General features: G+C 48.7%; 1 protein-coding gene across 1 annotated transcript; it reads left to right on the plus strand.

Moving 5' to 3' along the window:
- Positions 1–5,487: 5,487 nt before the first annotated feature.
- Positions 5,488–10,565, plus strand: MSX2 (msh homeobox 2). Its single transcript, XM_030459116.1, has 2 exons — positions 5,488–5,950; positions 9,572–10,565. The coding sequence occupies exons 1-2, from the start codon at positions 5,596–5,598 to the stop codon at positions 9,994–9,996; spliced, it is 780 nt and encodes a 259-aa protein (XP_030314976.1). The 5' UTR covers positions 5,488–5,595; the 3' UTR covers positions 9,997–10,565.
- Positions 10,566–15,357: the final 4,792 nt, after the last annotated feature.

A 15,357-nucleotide genomic window follows, 5' to 3' on the forward strand; every position in this document is an offset into this window, starting at 1 on the left:
AAATAAAATAAAAATTAAAAATAAAATAAAATAAAATAAAATAAATACAAAGAAAGAGAGAGAGAATACACCCGCGAAGCCCCATTTGAGGGGTTCGTGCCATCCGCCCTCGGGGCGCCTCGGGCAGGGGACGCGTCGCTGCGGCCCCCGACGGGGCGGGTGTTGCGGGTCGGCCGGGCGCCCTCACGGCATTTGACTGGAGCCAAAGGCAGAAGCAGTTTTCTCGAGCTGTTTTTATTATGGTAGATTTGGGGTGTCCCTCTGTGACGGCTCGAACAGTCCCTGCTCCCAGCCTCACAGCACCAGCAGGTGCCCAGGGTTTCGCTCCTCGGGACCCAATCCTGCGCGCTCGGAAGCCAGCGCCGGATGATTGAGTTCCCAGGGGAGCGGGGTCTGGCCATGGTCTCCGGCCCACTAGAGGGACCCTCTAGGATCCGGGGTGGCCTGAGGGAGCCCCGTCACTGCACATGGCAACCGGCACCCCCGGAGTCCCGCTCTTCTCGGCAGCGAGGGGCTGTGCATCGCCTCCCTAAAACAAGACTTCATCCCATCATCTTGATAGCGAGTCTTCCGCATTTAAATATATAATAACAGCTCTTGCCTCCCCAGAAGTTTTCTCCTCTGCTAATTTTAAAAGTTATTGCCTCAGAAAAAAAAATGTTTTCAGTCCTGAGGGGCAAAACTGTTAATTGCTTTGAGCAGGAAGACATCTGATCCCCCGCAACTATCCCCTGCCTCTTGCCAAACAGAACAGATATCTGATCATAAATGAAATACCTGCTTAGAGAGAGAACAACTCTCGGCGGGTGGGAAAGGAGACTCCCGTATTATGCAATAATCACGGTTCATTGTACGCTCACTGTTTTAACGAGTGGATGACACTGGTACGATAAATAGGAACCATTGTCGGGTGACACAGAGGACAATTATAACGCGTGATTGCGCTTACTGCCCATTTCCCGCACCGAATATAATGTAACTTTGCATCATCTCATCCACCTTCCCCGAGCACCGGGATCTGCGAGTTCAGCCGGGCAGAGCCCTCCCACCCTCCCCGGCTCCTGGCGCAGTTTGTCCTCCGGGGGATGGCAGGAGGATGCTCAAGGAAACGTTCCCCGCAAGCCGCAAAGGAGCGGGATCAGCAGGCACAGTCAAAACGGTTTCAGAAACGGAGTCCAAAAGACTCCAGAGGAGTATCTAGATCGAAGCGTCGGTAACCAAACCTGATCACTGGGAAGTTCTGATGTTCGGCTTGTTTTAATTCCTTTCTAGTGTCTGGAGAAAATTTAATAATATCCATTATTACAACGCCTTTCTCTTGGCTCCAGGTCTCATCTGGAGCAAGGCGATGAGACAAAAAAATCCCTCAACATCTGACACATCAAATATTACCTCGGTATACATCTAGTTTAGGGGTAAAACTTAGACACGATGCACTCTCTGATTCCATTTTCTTTCCTTTCTTTCTACTCAAACCGGGAGCTCTATCTTCCACTCTTAAAAGACTTCCAGACATTATTAGCCTCACGGTAGCTCGCTAAAAAAAATAAAATAAAATAAAATTTAAAAAAAAATCTTCTCTTTAGAGAGAAGCTTGTTAACCAAACGATAATAAAAGGAGGGGGTAATGCTTGTGGGATTGTTCTTCTCGGAGAACACCCAGAACAAGCGCTCCCCACTTCCCTTGGGCGTTTTGTCTCCGCGGGTAGACTGTAAAGGACACGGGCTGGTGCTTTGTGTGACCTGGATATACAGAGCATCATTCGTGTAGTGATGAGAACGGGTTCTCTCCTGATTCACCCCGATGGGACTGAAGAAATTGGACAACACACCCCAAAACACAGCAGCAGCTATCACAAACTAAGGACTCTGTGACTTTCTTGGTGGGGATGCTGTCCGTGGATACCGGAGCAAAGATGCTGCGGCAGTGTCTGCCCGTCGCCTTCCTCTGCCCCGGGGCAGAGAAAGGAGAGGCCGAGGTGGGCCGAGGGGCAGTCTGAAACCCGGGAGAGGTTGAAGATGAGGAAGAAGGTGGGGGGACAGGAGGAGGAGCTGGCCGGGACGGACCGTCGCTGCTGCTGGAGCCGGTCGAACTGCACAGCAACTTCCCCAGGAGCTTCCCTTTCATCTCCCCGCTCCTGGCGCCTGCAAAACAGCCTCAGTTTGTCTGCAACGTCTCTCCTCCCCCTGCGGTTCCGCCCCGTCCCACTCCAGCTGAGAGCCCCAGGACCGGGGCGCCCAGAGCCCACCCCAGTTCACGGGGACTGATGCTGCCCAAGGCGGGGATGGTGCTGAGGGGAGCTGAGGGCGGGGGTGTTAAAGGCTTTCCGGGAATCCTTGGGATGCGGCCGTGCTCAGTGCGGCGGTTTCTGGCGGGGGCTCGGAGCTGGGGGCACACAGGCTTGGGGTTTGGCACCCGAGCCCCGACATCGGAGGCCTGGGGACTGCCCTCCCCGGTAGTGGGGTCTGCCCAGGGAACACGAGAGGTGAGCCTGACGCAGGGGAAGCCCCCGGATTCACGTCGGTTTCCCGGATGGGGAGAATTGTCTGCTGGCCTGAGTCTGGGCTGCCACTCTGACATCCTGGGTAGGGGGAAAGCCTTAACTCCTAGAATTTTCTCCAAACCCGCCTCGGCAAGGTTTCCGTCTCGTACTCACTATCGAGTGGGGCTTCATTCTCCCGTGTTTAACTGACAGGAGGAGAAAAAAGGAGGGGAGGGGTGAGGGAGGAGAGAAACCTTCAAGTTCAGACTTTAGAAAGAAAACGCCATGAGCAAGCTCTAGGCTTGTTTTGTTTTTTGTTTTTTGTTTTTTTGGTTTGGGTTGGGTTGGGTTGGGTTGGGTTTTTTTTTGTCCCGGGCAACCCCGTGGCAACCAAAAAACAGCCAAACCAGGCTGAATGAGTGAAATTCTGCTCTGTGCCAACAGAAGTTTGTCCTTTGGTCACCCTCCTTCCTAGGCTTCCAGGAGAAGCCTGTCCAGGCCCATGGGGATGGTGTGTGAGCTTGCACACCCATGCCACAGCCAGGAACAGGCAGCTGGGGAAAGAAGCTGCACTCAAGGGACATGATTGGTGTCACCATGACCTGCTCTCCTAAGAGCTCTCCTTCCCCAGGCGCCCTTCCAGCAGGCATTGACTTTGGGAGTGTGGTATAATTATCTGTAGCATTTTCAGCAGTCCCACAATGGCTTTCCATGAGCAGTGCATTGTTCTTGACAAACATGCATTGTTCCTGCATGTCCATCAATTCTCATTTACTTGTCACTGTGCAGCATGAAGCATGGAGAAGGGAAAGAAATGGGAAGGGGGGGGAGAAGAGGGACAAACTCAACCCCAGTGCAGCAGGAGAGCTTGCAAGGCCGGGGCTGGCTAATTGCAGAACTGCATCTCTCTGTATCTCCCAGCAAAATCATGAGTTCTCTGAGGAAGAAGTGATAAACTAGAGATAGCAAGAGCAGCTGGAAAGGCATCAATTTGTGGGATCAATTATTCTTTGCACCCCTGAAAAAAAAGACCAGATTAGGGCATCTTTGCTCAAAAGATTGCAAGCTGCCTCCGTGAGGTGTGTTGAGCTGAGGCAAGGAAAGGCATCACCTCTCTTTGCAGATCTGGCATGTCTTTAATCCTTAACCCACTGAGATCTGCAGCAACACTTCTAGCAATAAGTAATAAGTGCAAACCCCACTATTAGCCCCATTGATGAATAGGGTTTTGTAACACACCTGGTACTTGTACTCCCACATGGCTTCCCACGACGAAATTGCATGCCCCGGACCCAATTTGCTATCCGTGGCACCAGACAAGATACTATCAGGGCTGGGGTGGCTCAGTTACTTGTTGGTTGACTAGGGGGGTTGGATGAACTGTAAAAGACCAGGGGACCCTTATATCCAGCACAGTCTGCTTAGTATAGCCCCTTTCTCAAGATGGTCCCCAAGCCTGGCTTGGGTAGAAGAGCACATCCCAAAGAAAATCCACATCAGATTGATTCCTCTCCCAAAATTAGGGAACAAACAGCTTTTCCCTAGGAAAAGGTATAATCGTCCAGGATGCAGAGAGAGTGGGAATTTGTGTTTGCAGGACTGGGGACTTTTAGGACTGCTGCAAGGGCTGACAGGTCGCTATCAGGTGACCAAATTGAGCACAAGATGAGATAGTGAAATCCTGCACGTTTTGTGGAAGGAATATAATATAATTGTGCAGAGAGCAGAGTCCTGTAGCTGTCCAGGACCAAGCTCGCTGCTCCATCTGAGTCACCTCTGAAGTCAGGGTATGGGGCAAGGAGCTGCACAACACAGTCCCAGAGCCTTCATTATTAAATAACAGCAAAGCTGCTCACAATTATAATAATAGGAATAATAGGGAGCTGTGGGTTTTTTTTCCATCTTCTTCTTCTTTTTCTTTTTTTTTTTTTTTTTTTTTTTTTTTTTAAATAAAACCAGGATTTTTTTAAATTAATTTTTTTAAAGAAGTCAAAAACTAAACGCTAAAGTTGTGGGCACAACATAAAATAACGCCCGACGTAATATTAAAATAATTATGAAAAGAACAATATGTTGTTTGCTTTTGTCTGCGAGGTAATTAGAAATGCTTTTGGAAGGATCCTCTTTATTCATGCCACTGGAAGGAAGTAAAAAAGTGAGACAATGTCTTTCATAGCACTGGTTTGATATGCTTCTTAATTAAGGGCTGCATGCCCCTAATTTATTAAATTCATCACGTGTGTAATTGACGCTGGAAAAAAAATAATAATTACAGATCTAAAGATCTAACCTTTTCTGAGTGGTTTTGCCCGACTTGGGTCGTGATGCCGAGGAAACGCAAACAAAAATCCCCTTTTCGGATTAAAAATGAGAGACACGGAACAGGCGTCCGCGTTTCTCCACGGGGGCATTGGCTGCGAGGGGGTCCGGCATCCCCCTTCCCCGTGCAAAAGGAAAAGCGTCTCGTTTCTAGAGGACGCGGCCGGGCAGACCCCGCTCTGGGAGGGCCGGAGGGGCTGGGAGCGGCGGTACCCGACGGGGCTGCGGGTGAGCGGCTGGGGGGACCAGGAGGAGCCGGACCGGCGGAGAGAGGAGGCAGAGCCGCGATCTTCTAAAGTTTCCTCTTCGCCTAATCATCAGCCTTAATTACTCCGGCGGCTTTTTTTTTTTTTTTTTTTTTTTTTCCCTTGCTTTGGTATGATTACAGCTCTGGACGACTCCTTAATAGCACAGCTCCGCTGGCTGCCCGTGTCATTAACTCCTAATTCATTTCGGAGAGGACGGGGGAGGGGGAGCACCCCAAACAAAATCAGCCCCGAAAAAAAAAAACCAAAAAAAAAATTAAAAAAAAAAACCGGTGCCGCCCCGCCCTCGTGCTCCCGAGCCAATGGCATGAGTCACCCCCCGACGTCAGGGCCCAGCGCGGTCTCTGATTGGCCCGCGGGGCGTTTACTCCACTTCCCAAAGGAGGAAAGAGCCGGGGAGCCCCCAGAGGGGGGGAGAAAGGGGGGCGGCTCGGCAGCGCTCACTCCCGCAGTCCCCGCGCAGGGCCGGGCAGAGGATCAGCACAACTTCCCGGGCGGCTCCGCTCCAGCCTCCCTCCGCACCCGCGATGGCTTCTCCTTCTAAGGCGAAGGAGGTTTTCTCCTCCGACGAGGAGGGCCCGGCGGCCGGCACCGAGGAGCACCAAAAAGTCAAGGTGTCCAGCTTGCCGTTCAGCGTGGAAGCCCTCATGTCCGACAAGAAACCCCTCAAAGAGCAGCCGCTGGCCGCGGCGGGGGGCAGCGCCGACGGGGCGGCCGTGGGCACCTCCAGGAACCTGCTACTGCCGGGCCACGGCTCCCGGGACGCGCACAGCCCTCCCGGGGCGCTTACAAAAACCTTCGACACTGCTTCGGTCAAATCGGAGAACTCGGAGGACGGCACGTCCTGGATCCAAGAGGCCGGGAGATACTCCCCTCCACCAAGTGAGTGGCCGGGGAAGCGGCGGCGGGGGTTGCGAGGGCGGGCGGGCACTACTATGGCACCGGGCTCCGAGCCCCGGCCCCCGAGCTGCCCCGAGCCCCGGGCTCCAGGAGCACGCTAGCCATATGCATACGCATCTATTATAATTTGTTCTATGTGTTTCTACCTACGAGTATGATTTTTATAAGGGTTACATATTTCTTCATATATACTTTATAGTTATATATTTATATATATACGTACATACCTATATGATGCTTTTAAGATCACAGAAAGATCATGAGCTATCGCAGACTAGCTCCCTTTCCCAGCACACGGCTCGCTGGTGGCCAGTTTCTCCAACGGTGTTATTCCTTTGCAAAGAGAAATGGAAATTCTCCCTGTTTCCTTCTGCTTTGCACCAAGCTTCGCAAAGCAATCTTCTCGCCCTTAAATACTCGGGGGTATTCCCTTCCAGCCTTACGCCCTTTCCTCACGCTGATTGCCGCCGCAGTCTCCCGTTTGTTTCTCTCTCCCTCGCTGCATGCAGCCTGTCAAAATTTCCCGAGCTGGGACTGACCTCTTGAGTCCCTGCCATCTTTCCCGACCCCGTTCCCACCGCTTTTAGGGACACGCGAGCCAGAGGTGACAGTTCACTTCTTAAACCCTCTTGCTTTTCGAGCTGCGCTACTGTGTCAGCGCCTAATTGCATTTCGCTTTCGGTGAGATCCCTTTAAAAAAAACACAAAAAACAACACTAGTGCTTATTTTTTTAAAATAAAAAGCCCCCCAGATTATTTCAGGAAAAGGTGAAAAACGCAGCCCGGCAATTCCAGACTGCCTGCCTATCGCCCAGAGCCTGGGCCGCTGTACACCTGCATGAGGATATTGATCCATTCTCCTCCATGCATCCCTAACCTGCCTGATGTCAATTAAATGCTCTGCCTTTTTTAAGTTTATGACTTCACGAATGAGAACTCTTGAGCTGGCCGGTATCGCAAGCATTTTCCTGTAATCTAATATTGTAAGAAGGAAGTTTACTGCTGTTACAGCTCCTCTTTTGGGGACACAATCACTTCGAATTAGCTTTTATCTGATTCCTTTCCTTTGTGATAACCTCGAATTAATATGATTTCTAGCCTGCTAGCGGAGGAGGGGACCAGAAGGGAAGCAGCCCCTTCGTGTCACTCCCTGTGCACCTCCGGTTTTCAGTTTTCATGTACTCTCAAGTATTCTGGAAAACTGTGAAGAGTTTGCTCCTATGCAGACCCCCTGCCCTAACACTGTTCTGAACCCAAAACTTAGACAAGGCCTAATCTTCCCCTAGTATACTTTTTTTTCCCCTTCGAAATTCCTCATCTTCCTCTGTTTAAACCGGCACTTCGTGAGATCTTCAAAATAGCTTTGTAAAGGACTTCAGTAGCTAGGGAATATAAGTCTGGTGATTTCAGCGGGGTTTGTGGCAAAAAAAATGTTGGCCAGGGAAGGGAGGGTACTTCGGCCTCAGTCACCTTGCTGATTTCCCACCTCCCGGCTCCCGACCCCTTTGGAGCTGAGGTGACAGCAAGAAGCAATGACCGATTCTCTCGCAAGCGGCCCGTCTGTCCGTGAATGGCTTTGACATGAGAACTCCTCAAATATGTTATTATTATATTATTAATATTAAGGGTGAGATGAACTGGGGGAAGTACTGTAAATGTTCGATTTTGAGCAACACGGAGAGGAAAAGTGCATCCAAGTAATCTTTTTTGTCCAACACCAGAAAATAGAAGAAAGAGGAAAAACCAGCGAAAGAAATCAGTGCAGAGACTACCACGGGATGAATGCAATTACAGAGTCTACGATGGCGACTGTCCCTGCTCCTTATCAGAGCTTGACAGTCACTTGAGGGAGAGGGAATAGGAATCTGTGACCATTTGGGTGTATTCCAGAGGCAGTATTTGTCTGAGTTTTAATTTAAAAGCACGTTCTTGCATTTTACCCGGTGCGTGGTAAAGGTGGGACGGGACGGGCTAAGCCGGGAAAGGCGCTGGGACGGGACCGGTCCCTGGAAAGATGATCGCCCCTTTTTGTCCCCATACCTCCTGGAAGAAACTCCTGTAAGCTGGGGCTTTGGAGATCCTCATTCTGAGAAAAGAAATAAGTTGTGTTTCAACAAGAGAGTTTAATAACGGGGTGGCCACAGCGAATTTAGTGTCGATTTAGTGTAGTGTGAATTTAGTGTAGTTTTAGTAGTGAACCAAATGTCACGGTGAGCACCTTCATTATTTAAATGCCCTCGTATGATCGTAAGATGGTATTTGACAAGTTGTTTTCTAAGAGGACTTTATTTTTCGCTTTCATTATCTAGAACAAGAGTAAGAAACAAAATCCAACATTTTCTTCTGCAGCTATTTTTTCCTTCCACTTTCTGAACTTCTGAGCACTTCCGTCGGTTTTTTGTGTTTAACTTTTTTTTTAATTTCATGATATTCACTTAAACAGTTCCGTGGTCCAGTTTATCTTAATAAATAAGAGATAAGTGAAAAGTGTTCAAAAAACACTACCTGCAAATTCAGACAAGTGTTGGAGCCAGACAGTACAGCATGAATAGAATTTAGTAGCCTCCTAAGAAAGAGCAGCCTGTACGTCACTTTCTATATCAAGCTGGAGTGCCAGGGTGGCTTGTAGTTTGCTCCAGGAGTGATTTGAAACACAGCTAAATTGCTGAGCTTTTCAACTAAGCCACACTATTCTTTAGATTGCAAAATAATTTGTGAATCACAAAATTAATATAGGGAAAAGTCCGTGATGTGCCACCCTGGGCATATGTTCCTAACCTGGTATTGGGGTTATAAAACAAACACAAAAAGTAGTAGGTTTCCTGACTTGTACTGGCTACAGAAGCTGCAGCTATGTATCGGGTTTTTTTAATCAACTAGTGTCATAGAAGCTAAATACTGAATTACAAGTGCACTATTCTATTCTTTTTTTTATATATATATATACTTGCTGAAAAACAGAAAATACTTACTGAAAAGAAAAGTTGTTAAGCAGAAATAAAATTTGCTCTTGATTTCAAGCAGAAAAATAGGAAGGAAAACTCCCAGTTATCAAAATCACAAAAACTATCTGACGAACTTCTTCAGCTGTCATTAAAACGATAGGGTTGACTTCTTACCCTTGGTGGAGAAATCCTGCAGCAGGCTGGGCTGGGCTCGTCTCTTGCACCACTGCCCTTTTGTAAATCTCCTGCGTTTGCATATGTGTTTGTCTTGTGCTTTGTTGGGGTTCTGTCCAATTCTGCAGCTGGCAAGACAGTTGTTTTGTGCACTGTAGATCCCCTGTGGTGTGACTTCTAAAGTGATCTTCTGTGTGTGTATGTGAGAATCCTTTATGCCCTGTTTGCCTACAAGCTGTTCTTTTGAAATCACTGAACGTAAATTTCACTTCCCAGCATATCTACTGAAGTCTTGTGTACTTAACTTTGACCAGGAAAAGATTTCCAGATAATCTTGCAAAAGCTTTCCCTGTTTTTAGGGTATCACCTAGTGGGACTCTCCCTTCAGATACTACCCCTTTCCTGCCCTAGCCTTTAGGTGCAGCACATCTCTCCGGAGCACCCATCTCTCCCTGCTGATAATTGGCCTTTCCCTTCCTTGCAGGACACCTGAGCCCCACTGCTTGCACCCTGAGGAAGCACAAGACGAATAGGAAGCCTCGAACCCCCTTCACCACTTCCCAGCTGCTGGCTCTGGAGCGCAAATTCCGTCAGAAGCAGTACCTGTCCATCGCTGAGAGAGCCGAGTTCTCCAGCTCCCTCAACCTCACAGAGACCCAGGTCAAAATCTGGTTCCAGAATCGGAGGGCCAAGGCTAAGAGACTGCAGGAGGCTGAGCTGGAGAAGCTCAAAATGGCAGCGAAGCCCATGTTACCTTCAGGGTTCAGCCTTCCTTTCCCCATCAACTCTCCCATTCAGGCTGCCTCACTTTATGGAACATCCTACCCTTTTCACAGACCTGTGCTTCCTATCCCACCTGTTGGACTCTATGCTACTCCTGTTGGATATAGCATGTACCACTTATCCTAAGAAGATCAGAAAGATAAAGGGACAGTGAGACAGACTTCCTGATGGATCATGTCCAACCCTGAGAAGACAGTACCCCAACCAGTACTGGCCGTTCTTTCTGCATGCTTCTATCTGACATCCTGAGTATACAGGAGTTTGGGTTAGCAAAGCAAGGCTTCCTGTATACTATGGTTGGGTGTCTTCTAAAAATGCTCTGAGTGCTCAGAGTCTGATCCTCAAAGAGAAAAATATGTAAAAACGAACAAACAAAAAACAAACAAACAAACAAAAAAAAAACCAAAAAAAAAAAAAAAAAAAAGAAAAAAATTTAAAAAACCAAACATTTGAGCAAATGTAGGGGGTTTATACAGTGCACGTAAAATTAGAGTAAAAAGAAATGGGTGAAAAAGCAATTTCACCTTACAGAGGCAGAGATTTCCTGACAACTTCTTGATGGGGCCAAACACACATTTAAAGTAGGAGCAGCACATGCCCTAAACCCACACTCTCAGGTGTCATCAATTAATATGGGAGCGGGAGGCAAAATAAAAAGGTATGATCAAGGTTTTGTTGTTTGTTTGGGGGATTGTTTTTTTGCTTCTTATTTGGTTTGTTCTTTTCTTTTTTGTTTTGTTTTTTTTTTTTGTTTGGTTGGTTGGTTGGGGTTTTGCTTTGTTTTTAAAGAAAGCGGAGCCCTTAGCTAGAGATACCGTGTAAATAGAAACTAGACCCGATAGAGTCCAAGTGAAGTTCAGAGCCAGCAAGTTCCTGCATTTCTAGGAGTAGGGAACATCTTTACATCCCAAACCTCAACAGATCTCTGCGTCAAGATGAGCATAAGGACCCCTAAATGTAGAGCAACAGCTTTATCCACCACTGGTTCCTGTAATGGCTATATCTGTATAAATAGCTTCAGTGTTTGTGAAACACTTTGAGGGGAGGTAAAGTGCAAGGGAGGCTTATTAGGCAGTCTGGTCTTTATCTCTTCCTACTGGCATGCTTAGAAGTTTTTGGCTACAGCCTGATAATCTTGGCTCTTCAATGCCGTTTGAAAACCAGGAGAGAGGGAAGGAAGTTTTTTGGAGGAAAGAAGACGTGGGTTGTTTCCACAGCGGTGGTGAGCAAAAGGTTGTTTAACACTTCTGGGAGATGTTGGGGGTTTTTTATTAGTCTTTCCAATTGTCTGTATTAAATAGAAGAACCCTCCGAGCCTTCCTCTCCTTCCTTTGCAAAGGATGCCAATGTAGGTGACTCATGCTTCAAGCTCTTCTTGAGAGATCCAGGTATCACAAACAAACAACTCTACTTGTAGGACGGTGGGATGCCAAGAGACTGCGTAACCTGGCTGTCCTCGTGGGAGCTCCCCGAGTGCTGGCAATACCTTCCCCAGGCTTCTTATAACTATTGTATTGTGTGTATTACTCTTGCTAAACTTTGTGAGAAAGTTACTCCAAAGGCTGTGGAGCACTGAAGGCAGAGCTTATCCTGGATTTATTTTCTTAGCATGTTGTTGAGGAAGAAAGAAAGAAAGGAAGAAAGGAACAGCAACAAAAGGCAGAAAACCGGGAAGAAAGAAAAAGAAAAAGGAAAAAAGAAAAAAAAGAAAAAAAAAAGGAAAAAATTTTTAAAAGCCACGAGGTTTTGCTGGTTTTGTTTTGCTTTATTCCAGGCACTGTCACTGCCTGGGACCTACTATAGATGAACTTCCCCTCTCTTCCCCTCACCCCAATCTTCCACTATAGGAAAGTCCCTTTGAAAGGGATGCCTTGTACAATTTTATATATTTTATTGAAGATTTATTATTTCTTATCTCTTATTTCGAATTAAATTAAAAAAGAAAAAACATGTTTAATCGCGTGTGGGTCTTTGAGTATTTGGAGTTCTTTAAAAGGTAACTTCTCTCTCCGTGTGTGTTTTGCAGTGCTGGGTCAAGTTCAAAGGAACGTTTGGGTTGCATTTATTATTATTTCTCCTTTCTGAATCTGAATTAAAGCCAAATTTGCAGCATATGAAGGTGAATTAAGAGTCAACAATCCAAAGTAGAAAGCCAAACCTTTTATGAGGTTTCCTTGTTTTTAACAGCCACTTCTAGGCGCCTCTGTTCTTTATAACATCATATTCTGGTGATGTTTCAATCGCTTTTCTTAGCCCGTGTGCCCATTTTTGGTCAGGACTCTCCTTTTGATTCACCTTTTCGTTGACCAGTCTCGACCCCTGCGGTAGCTGGAGGTTATTTTGCAGGGGTACGACCTGGCAGGGACCCCACAATACTTCAGCACAATTGCTTTTCAGGACTCCAATGTCCTGTCAGGTACTCCCACAGTTTTCAGGGCAACCTCTCTCAAGGGACGTGCTCTTGTGCTGCCTGAGGAGTCAATGCTGGGCCACCTGCCCCTGGCCTTTCTGACGAGGCTGGGGGGCTCGGGTTGACCCAGAGAGGAGGGGTAATCAAGAGTTTAGGGGTAACTTGCCCATATTACACCGAAGTCCCACGCTGGCTCACAGCATATGTTGCTGTGGGAGGCTTATTTGGATTAGGAGTGACCCTGGGGATCCCAGAGGAAGAAGAAGGTGCGTTTGCCTCTGTTGAAACAGCCAGGCGATGGAACTCGGCTGCGCTCCCAGTTGCCCAGAGTGCTGCTCTCTTCTCCGGTGCCCTCCCAGCCGTGCAGCTCTCCCGAGGGCGGTCGGGCTGCCCTGCTCCCTGGGCCCGCACAGCCCATGGGGGGCCTCCCGCCCACACCCCAACCTCTCCTGGTCCCCGGGCGGGTCTGCCGGATCGGGCCTCCCTCTGCGAGGAGGAAAAGGGCAGCGGGCTTGAAAACACCTCTTGATCTGGGCTGTGAGGAGAGGGCTGAGGGCTGAGGGCTGAGGGCTGAGGGCTGAGGGCTGAGGGCTGAGGGCTGGGCGCGGGCTGCTGAGGGCATCGCCAGATCCTGCCCCGTGCACCCGACTCCCGACTCCAAAAAGTCCTTCCAAACCCGGTTAACCTTCGCAACTGCAGAGAAGAAAACTGGGGGAATATAATCTCCATGCAGACTTTTCACATTAGCGTTTACTGCCGCATAAAAACTGGAGACAACCGTTTTTTCAGGCTTCCTTTTTCTGATGCATTATCCTGTAACTACGTGAAGAGCCCCTCTCCCCTATCCTTCCCCCTCCAATTGTTCCGGGTGCTTTCTTAGCTGGGCTGGGCCCATTATAAATAAACCAGCGGTATTTTTTAACCTTCAGCATAAATCAGCTGTGTCAGGGATTACAGCTAAATCTTCTCGCTGGAAATTCTTTGAGCGCAGGAGCTTTGTGTGTGTTATGATAGATCCCTAAATGGATACAGATTTATTGCAGAACACAAGTGTTGAAGGAAAAGCTTCCAAATCTCAGTTACAACCTCTGCTATGGGAAAGGCAGGACAGATCCGTGACACCTTCCCGGAGCTTGCGGATGGTATGACAATTCACCCTGCGCCCATTATTAACTTGTTCCAATTAAAGCCTTCAGAAAGGCCGAGTTAATTGAGTATTATATTTTATTAGGAGGGAGGTGTCAAGCTTTACTCATGAGACTTCATCATCGGCCTAATGGGAGCTGCCCCGCAGGCAGATCTGTAACTGAATAAATTACAGCAAGGCAGGGAAATCAGAATGCTACCATTAAAAGCGATGCAGTTACTGAAATTCCTCCTCCACTTTCGCAAGAAGCTGTGGAGGTGTGGCTTTAATTAGTTATTTTAACGCAAAGTTAAATTGTTCCCAAAGTATTTTCTGACACAAAGCAGATGCGATGATTAGAAGCTGAGTGAGACTGAAAGGAGTTGGCATCTGTTCCAGGTACATCTATATATTCCAAATTTCCAATTGAAAGTGAAAAATAACTAGAACAATAAATAATAAACACAAAAAACAACGCGATAAATTTTCCCGATCCTTAAAATCCCGACGTGCTGAACGGCGGCTCAGGCCAGCCGGGCACAGCCCAGCTCTCCCGGGACCTTAATTCACTAGGTATGGATTTGTTGACATAAACAGTTAGGAATGGGCTTTCTGACTTGCTACGGCCAACCGTTCATTACCTAAAGCCACGGGCGCTCGGAGTCTGCATTTCATGTTGTCACGTTGCCTTGTCAAACCTCGGAATTCCTGCATTTTATGGGGAAGGAGGAAAACTCGCTGGCTGCGGCGCGTTTGTGAGCCGGCGTGTCCGAAAGCGCCGGGGGCTGATCTCCGCCGGGAGCCTAGCTGCGAGGCCGGGGGCAGCGGGCACCCACCTCAGGTGGGGGGCGACCTGGTACGTCCTCGGGCCCTCAGCGTCCCTCAAGGACCGGCCCGTCGGGGATGGAGCCGCTCCCGTCTGGGCATCGGCTCCTGGCAGCAGGGGAGGCTCTGAGCCCCGAGTACTCCGAGCAGGAGCGGACACCTGCTCCGCGGATCCCCCCGCAGGGAGCCGGGGGCATAACTGACCGCCCGGCTGGGCGGGCAGAACCGCGTGGTAAACGGGTCCCTGCAGCAGCATCCCTTGCCCGGGGTGCAGCCCCTGTGCGGTATCCTTGACGCGGGCACGGCCGCGCGGGGGATTTGCACGCACTACAGCGTACGAGTGCTCACATACATCTCTATAATGGTGAGCTGCACATCTCAGACTTCCACACAGTCCGTGCGTCTTGGGACACAAATGCAGACACCTGAATCGATTTGCGCACACCTGCGGCTTTGCTGCATTTTTAGGGGTGAAGGGCCGGGGGGGGTGACAAAGGACGATATCCACCACATCACAGGCCCTCCGTGCAGCCCCTGGGGCTACGGAAGGAGGCTCCGAGCCACGCACTTTCCCCGGCTGCGCGCAGCTCCCGCACAAGTACCTAGCGAGTCCGCGGAGAAGCTGCGCTGGAGGCTGCTCCCACCGATCCAGGGCTGCTCACTTTGCTTTCTCGGTTTCCCTCTCTGTTCCCTATATTTCCCCCTCTATTCAGCATGGCTTCATTTCCCTGCAAACTAACTCTCATCTCTATAGGTTAAATAATTAAATAAAATGGTTTAACAATACCCCCCGCCCAAAAAAAAAAAAAAATTATCACAAACAAAAGCCAAAGACTCTCTCCTCCCTGCCTGAGTGTATTTTTCTAGTGCCGACGATCAGTAGCCATCAGGTAGATTTTTAAAAGCCTTTTCAGGGGCTCATTTCTCCAAGTTAACCTATATTCAGCAGTGTCCATGCTCTCTGCGTAGGAAATCTTTCAAAATCAAAACGAGGTGGTTATTCTGCTTTTCCCCCCTTCTACAGCAAGGGGGTATTTTTCCAGTGAAAAGCCTTAGGGGTCCCAGGGAAACTGCAGAGTACATCCCCGCACTGGGAAACCCAGGAACGAACCGCTCACTGTTCACG

Source organism: Calypte anna, chromosome 13, assembly GCF_003957555.1.
Source record: "Calypte anna isolate BGI_N300 chromosome 13, bCalAnn1_v1.p, whole genome shotgun sequence".
NCBI lineage: Eukaryota > Metazoa > Chordata > Aves > Apodiformes > Trochilidae > Calypte > Calypte anna.

Excerpts from the sequence above, each read along its gene's own strand:
- MSX2 (XM_030459116.1), top strand. The coding sequence starts at position 5,596 with ATGGCTTCTCCTTCTAAGGCGAAGGAGGTTTTCTCCTCCGACGAGGAG. Across the intron at positions 5,951-9,571 it reads GAGATACTCCCCTCCACCAA|GACACCTGAGCCCCACTGCT; the intron begins GTGAGTGGCCGG and ends CCTTCCTTGCAG.